This window comes from Salvelinus fontinalis, chromosome 18 (assembly GCF_029448725.1).
Source record: "Salvelinus fontinalis isolate EN_2023a chromosome 18, ASM2944872v1, whole genome shotgun sequence".
In the NCBI taxonomy this organism is placed as follows: domain Eukaryota; kingdom Metazoa; phylum Chordata; class Actinopteri; order Salmoniformes; family Salmonidae; genus Salvelinus; species Salvelinus fontinalis.
The window spans coordinates 11853398-11870258 of record NC_074682.1 but is presented as its reverse complement, the minus strand read 5'-3'; the positions used below and the strand labels follow the sequence as shown (position 1 = coordinate 11870258).

Below are 16861 nucleotides of genomic sequence, written 5' to 3'. Positions count from 1 at the left end.
GACTCAGTTACACCAGCTCTGTCAGGAAGAATGGGCCAAAATTCACCCAACTTATTGTGGGAAGCTTGTGGAAGGCTACCCGAAACGTTTGACCCAAGTTAAACAATTTAAAGGCAATGCTACCAAATACTAATTGAGTGTATGTAAACTTCTGACCCACTGGGAATGTGATGAAATAAATAAAAGCTGAAATAAATCATTCCCTCTACTATTATTCTGACATTTCACATTCTTAAAATAAAGTGGTGATCCTAACTGACCTAAAACAGGGAATTTTTACCAGGATTACATGTCAGGAATTGTGAAAAACTGAGTTTACATGCACCTTAGCCAAATGCATTTAAACTTCCGACTTCAACTGTAATTACTGTATATTGTCAAACTTAAGCAAAATAGGGTTTATCCTTCAAACACAAAACTCCCTTAGCTAGATGTAAGATGCAAGACTTGCAACAGCAAAAAAAAAACAGTCAATTATGATTTTAGTTAACTGTTTTGAGCATGAAAGTGACAGTGCAGGAAAAGTGCCCTCTTTTCTCCGTCTTGTCACTCCTTTCCCTCTCGCTGAAGTTCGTGCTCTCTGATTGGCTCAAAGTTGTCAGGCACACAGCCGGTGGTACCTATTGTTGTGCCAGGCAGGGAGTGGACCCCTATTGTGCAGTCTGACAATTTGGCTGGTGGGTCTGACCTCTTACCCTGGCTGATGAGGTTAAGGCGAGAGCCAGGTCTCTCTCAAGGCTTTGAATCCTCTCATCACGACATCCTGTCTCCTTCAAAAAAATCTGTTTGGCTCGCCGCATTTTGGCTTTGTGCTGAGATCGCTTCTCAGCGTTCTTGCTGTGGGAGCAGAGGAAACCAAACCACACAGCTTTGTTGAGCACCAGAGGAGAGTAAAAGTGTGACTACAGTAGCTAGGCTAAGTCCCTGGTTTTGCATTGTAAATGTTCTCTAGGATCTTTACCTTTTCTGTAAATCCAGGCACATGAGAACTTCCACGAGCTCCTTTGTCAGTTTCTCACAATCCTCCTGCCTGGCCTCCAGGCATTCCTTCAGGTTTACATAATCAGCAGGAATCTGTGGTCAGTCAGACAGAAAGACATGATCAACATCTACATAGGCTAGATGAGGGTCTCAGTTTACATTTGTTCCAATACCATACAATTCTGACTGAAACACAGATACAGTGGGGTCTGAAATTATTGATACGCTTGATAAAGATGAACAATAATGACGGTATAAAATAAATAACTCAAATATTGAACTGTGTTGTATGCTCAAATTGTTTTAGAAATTATTAGATTGTATACTAATACGAGTATGCTAGTTTTATATGAGAGCCTCTCACCATGAATAATAACAGGGGAGGTTAGCATGTCTGCGTGACCCCAAAATGATACAATACATTATTTACCATAAATTTAGTTTGGGCACAAAATAATCTGAAACCAAAACCAACTACAAATACGTTCAACAAGTTTGTAGAGTCACAAGCTTGATGTAGTCATTGTGTGCTAGGAATATGGGACCAAATCAATAACTTTTGACTACTTTATTTATAAGAATCTCCAGGGTTGTCAATAATTTTGACCTCTACCTTTTTGGAAACCATTTTTTATTACTATGAACAAAATGTCTTCCCCTCAGCAATTATATTAGTTTAAAATAATATTATTTCTTATTTTTTTGGCATACAATATAGCTTATTGTAATGGGTGCATGCTGGTGGCAGGGAAGTCAGGCGCAGGAGAATGAACTTGGTATAAACGGAGTCGTTTAATAAGTGCTCACAAACTTTGAAAACCAAAATATACAAAAATAATAAAAGTGGGTACAAAACCCGTCGCACACCAGAACATAACTGCACATAACATACATTCAAACAATCACCGACAAGGGCATGAGGGGAAACAGAGGGTTAAATACACAACATGTAATTGATGGGATTGGAACCAGGTGTGAAGGAAGACAAGACAAAACCAATGGAAAATAAAAAATGGATCAGCGATAGCTAGAAGGTCAGTGACGTCGACCGCCGAACACCGCCCAAACAAGGAGAGGGACCGACTTCGGCGGAAGTGATGACAGTTATTTTGCAGCTTCCTCTTGAAATTAAGAAAGAGTGCCATGCCCAATAGTCAGAGGGTGCCAAGACACTCACCTCCTGCCTGGCTGTGCCTGTCTGACTCTGCGGCTCTGAGTTAGTGCAGTTCATGGAGGCTTCCACCTCTCGCAGGGAACACCCCTCCTCCTGCAGCTCCTCCTCCCTCTGCTCCCACATCCTCCTGAATGAACCACACACACGTTTAGAACAGGACCACAAATCTACAACTGCACAAGCAAACCACTACAAGACCATAACTGACCATCACACAGCTGGTGGCTGGTTTAAACAGTTTAACTGAAGCAGCAGAGGGGCCTTTAGTAGGAGAAGGTACCTTTGGAGCTGGTTGTCCTGAGTCCTAAGGGCTGTGTATCTTGCCGCCTCCTCTTGCTGGCCAGACTCTGTGTTGCGGTTTCTTTCCACGTTCAGCTGCTGCTGCAGACCCTGCATCTGAGTCAAAGAGGCAGCAGAGGGAAGAGGTCATTTACCTTGTGTGGAAAGTACTACTACTATTATTCTGTTTGGCTTGGTCAGAGAGCTCATAACTACAGATTTTATTTCTCTCTCTATGGGTGCCAATCTTATCCACTTATCCATCCACGACTAATCTGCGTGGAATTAAATTTGTTGAATGAACTGGAACAAAGTTGATTGGAACAAATTTCACTGTCCCTCTGCGGAAATGGATTGGCCACCCCTGGCTTGAGACTATAGGCTGAAGACTATGAATGACACTGCACTCCTGCATGGTGTCTCACCTCTACCTCCATGGCTTTGAGCTTGGCCCTCTCAGCGCTCAGCTCCTCCAGCAGACGGCTGCAACTCTGGGCTTTCTGGCTGCTCTGGGCCAGCCCCTCCCTCAGCTCCCTACTCTCCTGCTGCAGAGCCCTCTGCTCCAGATGGCTGACCATAGCCTGGCCCTGCTTCAACTCAGCACACACCTGAACACCACCACAACCACACACACAACCAAATCAAATGTTATTTGTCACATACACATGGTTAGCAGATGTTAATGTGAGTGTAGCAAAATGCTTGTGCTTCTAGTTCTGACAATGCAGTAATCTAACCTAACAATTCCACAACTACTACCTTTTACACACAAGTGTAAAGGGATAAAGAATATGTACACAAAGACAACCAGTACATTTACATACAGAGAAACCATGATTTGTTTTCACAAAATGTAATCCATAAAATGGTCCTTTGGATTGTTGACAAAGTACCAGTCAAAAGTTTGGACACACCTACTCATTCAAGGGTTTTTCTTTATTTTTACTATTTTCTACATTGTAGAATAATAGTGAAGACATCAACACTATGAAATAACACATGTGGAACCATGTAGTAACCCAAAAAAGGGTTAAACAAATCAACATTTATTTTGATTTGCCACCCTGTGCCTTGACAGCTTTGCACACTCTTGGCATTCTGTCAACCAGCTTCATGAGGAATGCTTTTTCAACAGTCTTGAAGCAGTTCCCACATATGCAGAGCACTTGTTGGCTGCTTTTCCTTCACTCTGCGGTAAAACTCATACCAAACCATCTCAACTGGGTTGAGGTCGGGTGACTGTGGAGGCCAGGTCATCTGTTGCAGCACTCCATCACTCTCCTTCTTGATCAAATAGCCCTTACACAGCCTGGAGGGCCATCCCATTAAGCGCAAACCAGATGGGATGGCGTATCGCATCAGAATGCTGTGGTAGCCATGCTGGTTAAGTGTGCCTTGAATTCTAAATAAATCACAGACAGTGTTACCAGCACCACTACACCATCACACCACCTCCTCCATGCTTCACGGTGGAAACCAATCATGCGGAGATCATCTGTTCACCTACTCTGCGTCTCACAAAGACACAGCGGTTGGAACCAAAAATCTCAGATTTGGACTCATCAGACCAAAGGACAGATTTCCACCGGTATAATGTTCATTACTCATGTTTCTTGTCCCAAGCAAGTCTCTTCTTATTATTGGTGTCCTTTAGTAGTGGTTTCTTTGCAGCAATTTGACATTGAAGGCCTGATTCACACAGTCTCCTCTGAACAGTTGATGTTGAGATGCGTCTGTTAATGGAATTTTGTGAAGCATTTATTTGGGCTGCAATCTGAGGTGCAGTTAACTCTAATGAACTTATCCTCTGCAGTAAATGTAACTCTGGGTCTTCCTTTCCTGTGCCAGTCCTCATGAGAGACAGTTTCATCATAGCGCTTGATGGTTATTGCAACTGCGCGTGAGGAAACTTTCAAAGTTCTTTACATTTTCTGGATTGTCTGACCTTCATGTGTTAAAGTAATGATGGACTGTCGTTTCTCTTTGCTTATTTGAGCTTTTTTTGCCATAATATGGACTTGGTCTTTTACCAAATAGGGCTATCTTCTTTATACCACCCATACCTTGTCACAACACAACTGATTGGCTCAAACGCATTTTGAAGGAAAGAAATTCCACAAATTACTTTTAACAAAGCACACCTGTTAATTGAAATGCATTCCAAATGACTACCTCATGAAGCTGGCTGAGAGAATGCAAACAGTGTGCAAAGCTGTGATGCAAAAGGTGGCAAATCAAAATATATTTGGATTAGTTTAACACTTTTTTGGTTACTACATGATTATTATTCTACAATGTATAAAATAGTAAAAATAAAGAAAAACCCTGGAATGAGTAAGTGTTTCCAAACCTTTGACTGGTACTGTATATTTGACATTTGTATCTAAAAGCATATTTGTGAAATAATCAAAGTTGGCATATTTATTACATTTTGGCCTTACCAAGGCCTCCTTTAAGACTATTTATGAATGTATTGAAACATTTACTAAATCCAATATTATTATTATTATTATTTTTTTTTAATATTCATAAACTAATGCAAGACATTTTTTATTGAAATCAAAATACTACTCATATTACAGAGCAAGCAATAAGGCTTTATATGACACCAATTGTTGCTTGGTAGCATCTACAGATGAAACATTATGGAGTCTTAGGCCTGGTTAAGGCCAAAGTGTTACAAATACTCCAACTTCAATGAATTATGCTTTAAAATATACATATATAATAAAGAAAAACCCTGGAATGAGTAGGTGTGTCCAAACTTTTGACTGGTACTGTATGTCAACAAACCTTACTCCAAAGGGCCATTCTATGGATTAAATGGAGTAAAAATATCAAAAATAATGGTATTATTTTGTCCTGGTTTCATAAGGAATCACTCCTGAGTAGGGTTGTAAAAGCTATCGTTAATTTACCGAAATCTCTTGTAATTTTGGTAATTAACTGGTAATCTAGCTAGCTAAGGATCCTGGGACTAAACACCTCCCTCTGCAACTGGATCCTGGACTTTCTGACGGGCCGCCCCCAGGTCATGAGGGTAGGTAGCAACACATCTGCCACGCTGATCCTCAACACTGGTGGAGCTCCCCAGCTTAGTGATGAGCTTTGAAGGCACTATGGTGTTGAACGCTGAGCTGTAGTCAATGAACAGCATTCTCACATAGGTGTTCCTTTTGTCCAGGTGGGAAAGGGCAGTTTGGAGTGCGATAGAGATTGCATCATCTGTGGATCTGTTGGTGCGGTATGGAAATTGGGGTTGGTCTAGGGTTTCTGGGATAATGGTGTTGATGTGAGCCATGACCAGCCTTTCAAAGCGTTTCATGGCTACAGACGTGAGTGCTACAGGGCGGAGGTCATTTAGGCAGGTTACCTTAGTGTTCTTAGGCACAGGGACTATGGTGGTCTGCTTGAAACATGTTGGTATTGCAGACTCAGAAAGGGAGAGGTTGAAAATGTCAGTGATGACACTTGCCAGTTGGTCAGCGCATGCTCGGTACACGTTCTGGTAATCCGTCTGGCCCTGCGGCCTTGTGAATGTTGACCTGTTTAAAGGTCTTACTCACATCGGCTGCAGAGAGCGTGAGCACACAGTCGTCCAGAACAGCTGATGCTCTCATGCACGTTTCAATGTTACTTGCCTCAAAGCGAGCATAGAAGTTATTTAGCTTGTCTGGTAGGCTCATGTCACTGGGCAGCTCTCGGCTGTGCTTCCCTTTGTAGTCTGTAATAGTTTGCAAGCCCTGCCACATCCCAATGAGCGTCGGAGCCAGTGTAGTACGATTTGATTTAAGTCCTGTATTGACGCTTGCCTGTTTCATGGTTCATCAGAGGGCATAGTAGGATTTATTATAAGCTTCCAGGTTAGAGTCCCGCTCCTTGAATGCGGCAGCTTTACCCTTTAGCTCAGTGCGAATGCTGCCTGTAATTCATGGCTTCTGGTTGGGGTATGTACGTACGGTCACTGTGGAGACAACGTCCTCGATGCACTTATTGATAAAGCTGATGTGGTGTACTCCACTAGTCACTTGATCCTCACAAGGCATCCTGATCTCTTTCCGCAAAACCTACGTTTCCTTTTCCAGCAAATCACAGGGATCTGGGCATGGCCGGGTGTCTGTAGTATATCCCTCGCGTCCGACTCATTGAAGAAGAACTCCTCGTCCAATTTGAGGTGAGTAATCTCAGTTCTGATGTCCAGAAGCTCTTTTCGGTCATTAGAGACGGTAGCAGCAACATTATGTACAAAACAAGTTACGAACAACGCAAAAAAAAATAAAAAAATGGTTAAGCGCCAATAAGACGGCAGCCCTCCCCTCCGACGCCATCTTGAAGAAACGGTCCCCTATTGAGGAAGCATTTGGTACTTGGTGAAACTGCTACGTCTATTTGGGATATTACAACAAATAAGTTCCTTCAAACAACGAACACTGTTATTTTTCCCTCGGACATCATTGCACGCAAGATAGAACACCAGAATATGTACAGCAATAACAAAAAGTGCTGGGCCGAACAGTGCGCTGTTTCAACTTACGCAGATTTCAGCTTTAAAGCTGATTGTTTTCTAGTGCAGAGCCTGTGGTCTAGTGGTAACACTACAGGCAAAGACACTTAGGCTGTGTTTACACAGGCTGCCCAATTCTGATTTTTTTCCCCCACTCATTTGATCTTTTGACACATCACATCAGAGCTTTTTCAGAGCTGATCTGATTGGTCAAAAGACCAATTAGTGAAAGAAAATATCAGAATTAGGCTGCCTTTGGAAACACAGCCATATAGGACAGCACAACCAAGCTGCCATGTCAAATGAATACCCGCTAAATCCACGAAAAACACAGCACAAGCCATTAACATCAGCTGCTTTCAATGGGCCATTGTGTGGGATGTAGACAGTAAAAACAAAACTACAACATTCCAGCAGCTCTTAGGAAAGGTAGTCAGGAAAGAGGATTTCAATTGTAAAATGATTTTTAAGATTAAATGTAAATGTGGATTTAAGCAATTTGCTGTGAGAAGTCTATATTATGTTACTATTCTATCAAACTTAAAACTTGTAAGTTCATTCCATTAACAAATGTGATAAATATTGACATTGACAGTAGGCTAGGTCCTAACCATAGACACATACTTGGTCCTAACTAGCTCATTCACACTAATTCTGTAGCCCCTCCTAGTGGCCACAGCATAACACTACATCATCAGACGGACAGGAGTCATCCTCACCTTAAGCTGCAGTTCCACCGCCTGACTACAATGCTGCTGCTGCTGCCTGCTCCGGCCCAGAGCTTCATCCAGCTTCAACTCCTCCCTCATATTCTCCAGATGTTCGTATTCCTTCTTCTCCTCATCCATCTTAATCTTCAGCTCCTCATACACCCTCTCCACCTCTTTCTTATTCTTCAGTTCCTCATATTGCTCCTCCACCTCCTCGGTCTTATCCATCAGCAGCTCCAGAACCTTCTCCTCCTCTTCTCTCTGCTTCTTCAGCTCCTCATAGTCCTCTGCCTTCCTCGTAACATTCAGCAGCTCATCGTATTTCTCCTGCAGCCCCTGCAGTTGACGCCGCACATCATTTAGTTTGTCCTTGGTCTCAGACTGCTGGAGGCATCTGCATGAAAGAGAGACATCATCACCATCTGACAACAGATTTCACTTTCCTTTCCTCTTTCAAATTAATTAACTGGAACACCATCTACTATCAGCCAACACAAATCTGAGACATGTACTGGGTTTGGTTTTGGGCTAAGTTCTAGAGACAAAGTTAAGGTGGGACCTTTCATGGGTCTTGTCCTGGTCCAGGAGCAGTAGTTCTGTCTGGAGACAGACAGTGTGCATCTGAGTGGCGGCTATCCGTTCTCCCTGAAACACACAACAACAGGACAGGCAGTTAAGTGACAGGCTGATTTGTTGTAATTTGATGGGGTCTCATCTCCATACCGTGTTTGGTTGTACCTTAGCCAAGTTAAGCTGCAGTGCTTCTGGGTGGATCTTATCTGCATTGTCAGAGTCCTTCATTTTCTCCACCTAGGGAACAACAGTATGTCCACATTACATACAGTAACTATCATGACCTTCCCTCCCCTCACACATTATAGCCAAAATGACTGCATCTTGTCCATTATCCATTTCTTTATGACAATTTAAGGAGGAGGATAACTGAATCCAGGAATGGCAGATTACCGTCTCTAGGAGGGTCTTTCTCTCTGCGTCCATGGTGCGCACCCTCGTCCTGAGGGCTCTGATCTCCTGGTCCAGACGATCATTCAGCTCCTTGGCCTTACGCAACTCCACCACGTCTATAGGAGGGAGGTAGGGACATTTTACCCTCCAAACTATGGGTGTCACTGTCTCCACGTCAGTTACAGTAAGTCAGTCATACTTCTGGAATAGCCTGAAGCGATATTGTGCAGTTCCTTTGACATTCTGAAAGGCTGTTCTCTGAAAATGCTCCACAAAGGAATATTTTTTACAGTAATCCAAAATGTAAAGTAAATATCTTATTACCACATTTCTTGAGCTTTTCCACTTCCTTTCTGAGCTGCTCTACCTCCTCCTGGGCTCCCTGCAGCTCTGGCTCTGGGTAAAGCACACATACACTTATTCAAGACGGAGAAATACATAACACACAACTGGCACACAAAACATGCACACATTAATAAAGTTGCTCTTTAATTTTTTACTTTATTTAGGAAATATTTTTCTTAACTCTTATTTTTCTTAACTGCATTGTTGGTTAAGGGCTTGTAAGTAAGCATTTCACGTCAAGGTCTACACCTGTTGTATTCGGTGCATGTGACAAATAACATTTGATTTGAACAGTAACTAGTACCCTCACTTAGCAGAGAAAAGGGCTGTGTGAAATCTGGCCTCACCATAGGCACTCTGGGTCATGCGGGCTGACTCTAGCTCATCGGTCAGACGTCGGATCTCTCTGTGGGCCATGGCCAAGCGGCGTGACGCCTCCTCCAGGTCTCTCTCTAGATGGGCCCACTCCCGCTCCACACTGAGCCCTGACCCCGGCCTGAGCTCAACCTTGGGAGGGGAAGAGAGCAGACCACACCACTGAGTACGGAGAGGAATCTATCATCGCTGTCTACAGGAGTACTATTGATTTGACGAATCATTCTCTCCAGGAAAACGTGGAGTCATTTGAAAGATCACTGTTGTGAGGCATTAGCTGTTCCTCACGCCGAGAAGGTTAAAACAGAATAAAGAGAAACATTAATAAAAATAAAAAAATTGGTCAGGAAATCACACGTGCAGTACATGCATTTGGTTCAGACAGGATACCATTGACACTGAGGGGTGTAGACTCCAAAATACGCATTACATCCACACACCCAGAAACATGGAACAATGTTAACTTGAAAGAATTAGCGTTTTCGTCATGAATATTGTTCTGGAGGCAGCTTTTCAGAGTGGTCACTAGCTGGCACAGCCACAAAGTCATAAAATCATTAACCTTAACCACACTGCTAACCCTAATGCCTAACCCTAACTTTAAATTATGACAGAAAAGCATATTTTTGTTTTGATGAATTTTTTCAACATAGCCAATTTTGACCCATCTAGCAGAAATCGCACAGTTCTGCCTCAAGGACACGACTCATCCCAATAAACGTCAAGCTGCAAAGAGAACAGGAAAGAGATGCAGCAAACGCAGTAATTAAAGGGCATGCACAGGGGTCCCCACACCATGCTGAAGAGTTTCAACATAAACTACAGCATCTTATTCAGGCTTGGCTAAGTGTTAATGAGGATGCAGTATTATCTAAATGGACATACTGAGGCCAAAGCCTGTTTGCTCTGAGCTGCCTTGCGGAGTCCAAAGAGCCTCTTCCATGGGCTCTGGCCACGTGAGGGTGCCCCCTTGTGGAAAGAGAGTGGAATGAATTAACAGTTTAGTTACAGACAGGGGTCTGGATCATCTTCTCTCTCCATGGTCTTGCCAGCAGAGCTGCAGCATGTCCACTGTCTATGACACCCTGATTTAGCAAATTCACTATAACAACATGAACCAACTATAGTATTTCCATGTAACTATATATCTTCATGTAACATTTGTGACAGTTACTAAACCACTGGAATGAACTGAACAAGAAAAGAAATGTGACTTCTAAAGTACTTTGGTTAGCCCTAATCCTCTCATCTAAACTCAGTATAATCTTGGACTGAGAGAAAGCATTTGCCAGTGAGTTGGTCTCACCTGGTCCATGCTCTCTTTGGGGCACTGAATCTGGGACTGTGTCTCCTGCTGGCTGGCGGAGGGGGTCCCTGCCTGGGCATCGGGGACCTGCGGGGCATGGGGGTCATCAGGTCTCTCCAGCAGGGAGGCCCTCTCCACCAGCAGGTAGGCCACCTGTTCACTGTGGCTGCTGGGAATCACTTCTGCCAGGCCCTCCTGGTACAACATCTCAGCCACCTCATTCATCTGGGCATCTACACACACACACACAGTAAGGAAGAAAATAAAGTGTAAGTACATTACCTACAACACTTCACTTAAAAGGGGACTATTACAATTTGATAAGGACACTAATGACACTGATATGACAGGGAATGGGATACACATTTGAATCCTACACACAGAACCATATGTGCGTTTAAACTAGAACGTATAATTGAAAGAGAGAAGTGTGATGACATGATCATTCAATAATTACACTTGATGTGGTATACACATGCCAAAGAAAAGACAGACAATATCAGATTTTTTTTTAAATTTAAAGCAACGTGGTTATTCGTTCCAAAGGTTCATTTGTTTCCATAGGGTTACATTTTTCACGTCTTATCTGGGTTCTAGGTCGCACCTTGCTGGAGTGTCAGGCGTTGCAGCTGGGCCCTGAGGACCTCATTCTCCTGCTCGTACTCCTGGGGCAGGGCATCCCTCTTCTCTGATAGGCTACGGATGTGCTCCAGGTACCTCTGCACCTGAGATAGACACATATCATCAGCTCAGGCCCTGCGCTTTGGCTGAAGCCAGATGAGTGAGTTCCTGTACCCACCACATGGTGCCAATCAGAGAAAAAGTATAGAGATGAATGTATGTGCAGCCTGTACAGTACAGTGTAGCATCACAGACAAAACTCTAGGTAATGGCTCACCTCGGCCATCTCGGCAGAGTGGCGTGCTCGTAGGCTGTCCAGGTCATAGGTCACGGCGACGAGGCGTCCCTCGCTGTGCTGGAACAGCCTCCATAGGAAACCCAGCTGCTCCTTCACTGAGGCCCCGGGGGCCATGCCCTCCTCCTGCAGACAGAGGACCACATGCTCCAGTTCCTTCTGCTCCTCCTGGGGTTAACATGACAGAGAGACAACCACAGAGATCAGACACTGATAGGCACCTTCTATTGAATGGAATGTCTCAATGCTGTTTCTTGTAATTGTATTTGTAATGATTGACTATCAGCTGGAAAGCAAATAGCTGCTATGAAGATGGTCAAAGACAAGGCAAAAACAAAGTGAAACTCATTCTTCTGCTTCTCCTCCTGGGCTAGAACATCCTTCTGCTCTGACAGGCTGGGGATCTGCTCTGGGTACTGGGCAATGGCCTGCACCTGAGAGACACTTATCAATAGCGTCTCAAGGTATCGAGGCCGGCTTTAGGCAACATGACCCTATGTTGAGAGAGATTAGTGCACTCTCTGAGACTAATTTGATTTAGTTGAAGGAGAAAATGCTGAACTTGTCAGATCACCTGCCTTGCCAGGCAGATTCTTACCTATAAAAGTTTTAATATGAAGCCTGTCAATGGCACTTTGATGAGGAGGCATGGACTGAATCTCTGACACATACAGTTGAAGTCGGAAGTTTACATACACCTAGCCAAATACATTTAAACTCAGTTTTTCACAATTCCTGACATTTAATCAGAGTAAAAATTCCCTGTCTTAGGTCAGTTAGGATCACCACTTTATTTGAAGAATGTGAAATGTCAGAATAATAGTAGAGAGTATGATTTATTTCAGCTTTTATTTATTTCATCACATTCCCAGTGGGTCAGAAGTTTACATACACTCAATTAGTATTTGGTAACATTGCCTTTAAATTGTTTAACTTGGGTCAAACGTTTTGGGTAGCCTTCCACAAAATTGGTGAATTTTGGCCGATTCCTCCTGACAGACCTGGTGTAACTGAGTCAGGTTTGTAGGCCTTCTTGTTCACACACGCTTTTTCAGTTCTGCCCAGAAATGTTCAATAGGATTGTGATCAGGGCTTTCTGATGGCCACTCCAATACCTTGACTTTGTTGTTCTTATGCCATAACTTTGGAAGTATGCTTGGGGTCATTGTCCATTTGGAAGACCCATTTGCGACCAAGCTTTAACTTCCAGACTGATGTCTTGAGATGTTGCTTCAATAGATCCACATACATTTTCCGTCCTCATGATGCCATCTAATTTTATGAAGTGCACCAGTCCCTCCTGCAGCAAAGCACCCCCACAACATGATGCTGCCACCCCCATGCTTCACGGTTGGGATGGTGTTCTTCGGCTTGCAAGTCTCCCCCTTTTTCCTCCAAACATAACGATGGTCATTATGGCCAAACAGTTCTATTTTTGTTTCATCAGACCAGAGGACTTTATCCCCATGCGCAGTTGCAAACCTTATGGCGGTTTTGGAGCAGTGGCTTCTTCCTTGCTGAGCAGCCTTTCAGGTTATGTTGATATAGGACTCGTTTTACTGTGGATATAGATAATTTTGTACCTGTTTCCTGCAGCATCTCACAAGGTCCTTTGCTGTTATTCTGGGATTGATTTGCACTTTTCGCACCAAAGTACATTCACCTCTAGGAGACAGAACACGTCTCCTTTCTGAGGGGTATGACGGCTGCATGGTCCTATGGTGTTTATACTGGCGAACTATTGTTGGTACAGATGAACGTGGTAACTTCAGGCGTTTGGAAATTGCTCCCAAGGATGAACCAGACTTGTGGAGGTATAAAAAAGAAAATCTGAGGTCTTCGCTGATTTCATTTGATTTTCCCATGAGGCACTGAGTTTGAAGGTAGGCCTTGAAATACATCCACAGGTACACCTCCAATTGACTCAAATTATGTCAATTCGCCTATTAGAAGTTTCTAAAGCCATGACACCATTTTCTAGAATTTTCCAAGCTGTTTAAAGGCACAGTCAACTTAGTGTATGTAAACTTCTGACCCACTGGAATTGTGATACAGTGAAATAATATGTCTGTAAACAATTGTTGGAAAAATACTTGTGTCATGCACAAAGTAGATGTTCTAACCGACTTGCCAAAACTATAGTTTGTTAGCAAGACATTTGTGGAGTGGTTGAAAAACTGGTTTTAAACTTCTGACTTCAATGTTTTTCAATGTTTTTTCCACATCTCATGCACTGCACTGTTCAGTATGACAAACATACAGTAGACTTTCTCAAAGGGGGTGGGTTAAATACAGAAGACACATTTAGGTTGACTGCATTCAGTTGTGCAACTGACTAGGTATCGCTTTTTCCTTCCTCTGTGGATGACTATACTGTTGAGACTATGGATCCACATAACTTTGAGAAACAACTGTTGCTTATTAGCGTCAGCTGCAGTTGGGATAGTCAGGAGAGGTTTGCCTGAAATGTGCAGCTGTTCAAATGCCCACCAGACCTTCCCAACTATTTTAAGAGTCGTTTTTGGAAAGGAATCTTACATTTATAATTTACTATGAGAAAAAATGCCCAAGGTAAATCCTGTTAAATCAAGTCTGCGGTTAATGACAGTTGATTATAGTCATCATTCTAGTTTTGCCAGAGAAAGTCTGTCACTGTCATGGAGGGTTTGTAGCCTGGATACTGTACTCATTCTAAACTTATTTTGAAGGGTTGTCAGAAAAGTTAATTGGTAAATGTTGATCAACAGTTGCAAATAGGCTAGTATAAAGTCGTCAACACCAAATTGTAAAACCATGAAAGAAAGAGGGACATACCTCACTCTGCTCCGTATCTTCCATGATAGGCGAGACAACTCGAAACAACTGGAAGATTCCTATTATTTAGGCGTTTAATCCCCAAAAATAAATAGTCGATGCGAAACATAGAAGTGATTTGCTTCTCCGCAAAAAATGGCTGGAACAAACTCGCTTTCTAAAGTGGAACACATTATCGTTATGCGACGCAACAATGTTGCATTGCATTCCAGAGCCACGGATCGCGTAATAAGGCATTGAGCAGTTCACGGGTTTTTAGTTCGGACATGGCTGAATACAAAAGGCGTTAGCAGACCTACTGTAGAAACTCATCCAGCGAGACGCATGGACGTCGACAACCAAGCTAGCACTATTTCCAAACAAGGATACGTTTTTTTATGAGGCATTCTCTGACTCCCTTCTCTTTATAAACCTTATTTCAAAACATGATAAATGTATCTATTGTATTGTTAATTTTACGTGTCATGATTGTAGTTATTTTTCTGTCGTCTGTCTTGGTATGCCACGGACCAGTGCACAGTTGGTCTCACTCCCTTCCCATCATAGGCTACCGTTATTTTTGACTGGGTGGATTGTTTCGGAGTCGTGATCGCGCACTGGGATACCAGCGCACCATTCGCTTCTATTTTCTGGCTACAGAATAGGAAACATCGAGAAAAAATACATATACCCACGCCACCATGGCCTATGAATCTGTTTAGAATATGTACGTTTTTGTAGCCAACTCTCCCAATCATAGGCTTTAATATTCTTCATGTTAGTTAAAGCTTTTTTATACACAGACCTACTACTTAATTAAGAAACCATCTTCATTTTGTATCGAAATAATAAGGTAACTGAATGACAGTAAGATAGTGAATTTTGCATCAATCCTTCTCCATAACAGCAGAAACACTAGAGGGCGCACATATAATGCACAACAGATATGCAACAAAAGACCAAGCTGAAATTCTGATCAAGATAAGGGGGTCATTATATAAATAATAAACATAGAGCTAGTGGTCAGGATATAGTAGGATAGACAGTAGGACAAAAGTACTAAGCCTAACCACAGCCCTAACTTAACCCTAGATTCATGCCTACACCCTACTTCAACCATAACTTAACCCTAGCTTCATGCCTTCATCCCAGTTCAACCCTAACCCTAGCTTCATGCCTACATCCCAGTTCAACCCTAACACTAGCTTCATGCCTACATCCCAGTTCAACCCTAACCCTAGCTTCATGTCTACACCCCAGTTCAACCCTAACCCTAGCTTCATGTCTACATCCCAGTTCCACCCTAACCCTAGCTTCATGCCTACACCCCAGTTCAACCCTAACCCTAGCTTCATGCCTACACCCCAGTTCAACCCTAACCCTAGCTTCATGTCTACATCCCAGTTCCACCCTAACCCTAGCTTCATGCCTACACCCCAGTTCAACCCTAACCCTAGCTTCATGCCTACATCCCAGTTCAACCCTAACACTAGCTTCATGCCTACATCCCAGTTCAACCCTAACCCTAGCTTCATGCCTACATCCCAGTTCAACCCTAACCCTAGCTTCATGCCTACATCCCAGTTCAACCCTAACTTCATGTCTACATCCCAGTTCAACCCTAACCCTAGTGTCATGCCTATATCCCAGTTCAACCCTAACCCTAGCTTCATGCCTACACCCCAGTTCAACCCTAACCCTAGCTTCATGTCTACATCCCAGTTCAACCCCAACCCTAGCTTCATGCCTACACCCCAGTTCAACCCTAACCCTAGTGTCATGCCTATATCCCAGTTCAACCCTAACCCTAGCTTCATGCCTACACCCCAGTTCAACCCTAACCCTAGTGTCATGCCTATATCCCAGTTCAACCCTAACCCTAGCTTCATGCCTACATCCCAGTTCAACCCTAACCCTAGCTTCATGTCTACACCCCAGTTCACCCTAACTTCATGCCTACACCCCAGTTCACCCTAACTTCATGCCTACACCCCAGTTCACCCTAACTTCATGCCTACACCCCAGTTCACCCTAACTTCATGCCTACACCCCAGTTCAACCCTAACCCTAGCTTCATGCCTACATCCCAGTTCAACCCTAACACTAGCTTCATGCCTACATCCCAGTTCAACCCTAACCCTAGCTTCATGTCTACATCCCAGTTCAACCCTAACCCTAGCTTCATGTCTACATCCCAGTTCCACCCTAACCCTAGCTTCATGCCTACATCCCAGTTCAACCCTAACCCTAGCTTCATGCCTACATCCCAGTTCAACCCTAACCCTAGCTTCATGTCTACATCCCAGTTCAACCCTAACCCTAGTGTCATGCCTATATCCCAGTTCAACCCTAACCCTAGCTTCATGCCTACATCCCAGTTCAACCCTAACCCTAGCTTCATGCCTACACCCCAGTTCAACCCTAACCCTAGCTTCATGTCTACACCCCAGTTCACCCTAACTTCATGCCGACACCCCAGTTCACCCTAACTTCATGCCTACACCCCAGTTCA

At 43.4% G+C, this 16861-nt stretch overlaps 1 protein-coding gene across 3 annotated transcripts in view; it reads right to left on the bottom strand.

The window, feature by feature from the left end:
* si:dkey-264d12.5 (coiled-coil domain-containing protein 30) overlaps positions 1-14942 on the bottom strand; it is a 30946-nt gene extending 16004 nt beyond the window's left edge. Inside the window, exons 1-16 of one of the 3 annotated variants that reach the window (XM_055868175.1) lie at positions 14371-14942; positions 11539-11724; positions 11245-11365; positions 10641-10873; positions 10220-10303; positions 9307-9466; positions 8939-9010; positions 8615-8730; positions 8372-8458; positions 8208-8293; positions 7658-8042; positions 2860-3042; positions 2436-2551; positions 2159-2282; positions 962-1074; positions 696-837 (exon numbers count right to left, since the gene is read on the bottom strand). In XM_055868175.1, coding sequence (XP_055724150.1) covers positions 696-837; positions 962-1074; positions 2159-2282; positions 2436-2551; positions 2860-3042; positions 7658-8042; positions 8208-8293; positions 8372-8458; positions 8615-8730; positions 8939-9010; positions 9307-9466; positions 10220-10303; positions 10641-10873; positions 11245-11365; positions 11539-11724; positions 14371-14394 — 2232 coding nt within the window. In that variant the 5' untranslated portion in view covers positions 14395-14942. The remainder of the gene's footprint in view (positions 1-695; positions 838-961; positions 1075-2158; positions 2283-2435; positions 2552-2859; positions 3043-7657; positions 8043-8207; positions 8294-8371; positions 8459-8614; positions 8731-8938; positions 9011-9306; positions 9467-10219; positions 10304-10640; positions 10874-11244; positions 11366-11538; positions 11725-14370) is intronic. The other 2 variants (XM_055868176.1, XM_055868177.1) reach the window with 2 other exon arrangements.
* Between the last annotated feature and the right edge of the window lie 1919 nt (positions 14943-16861).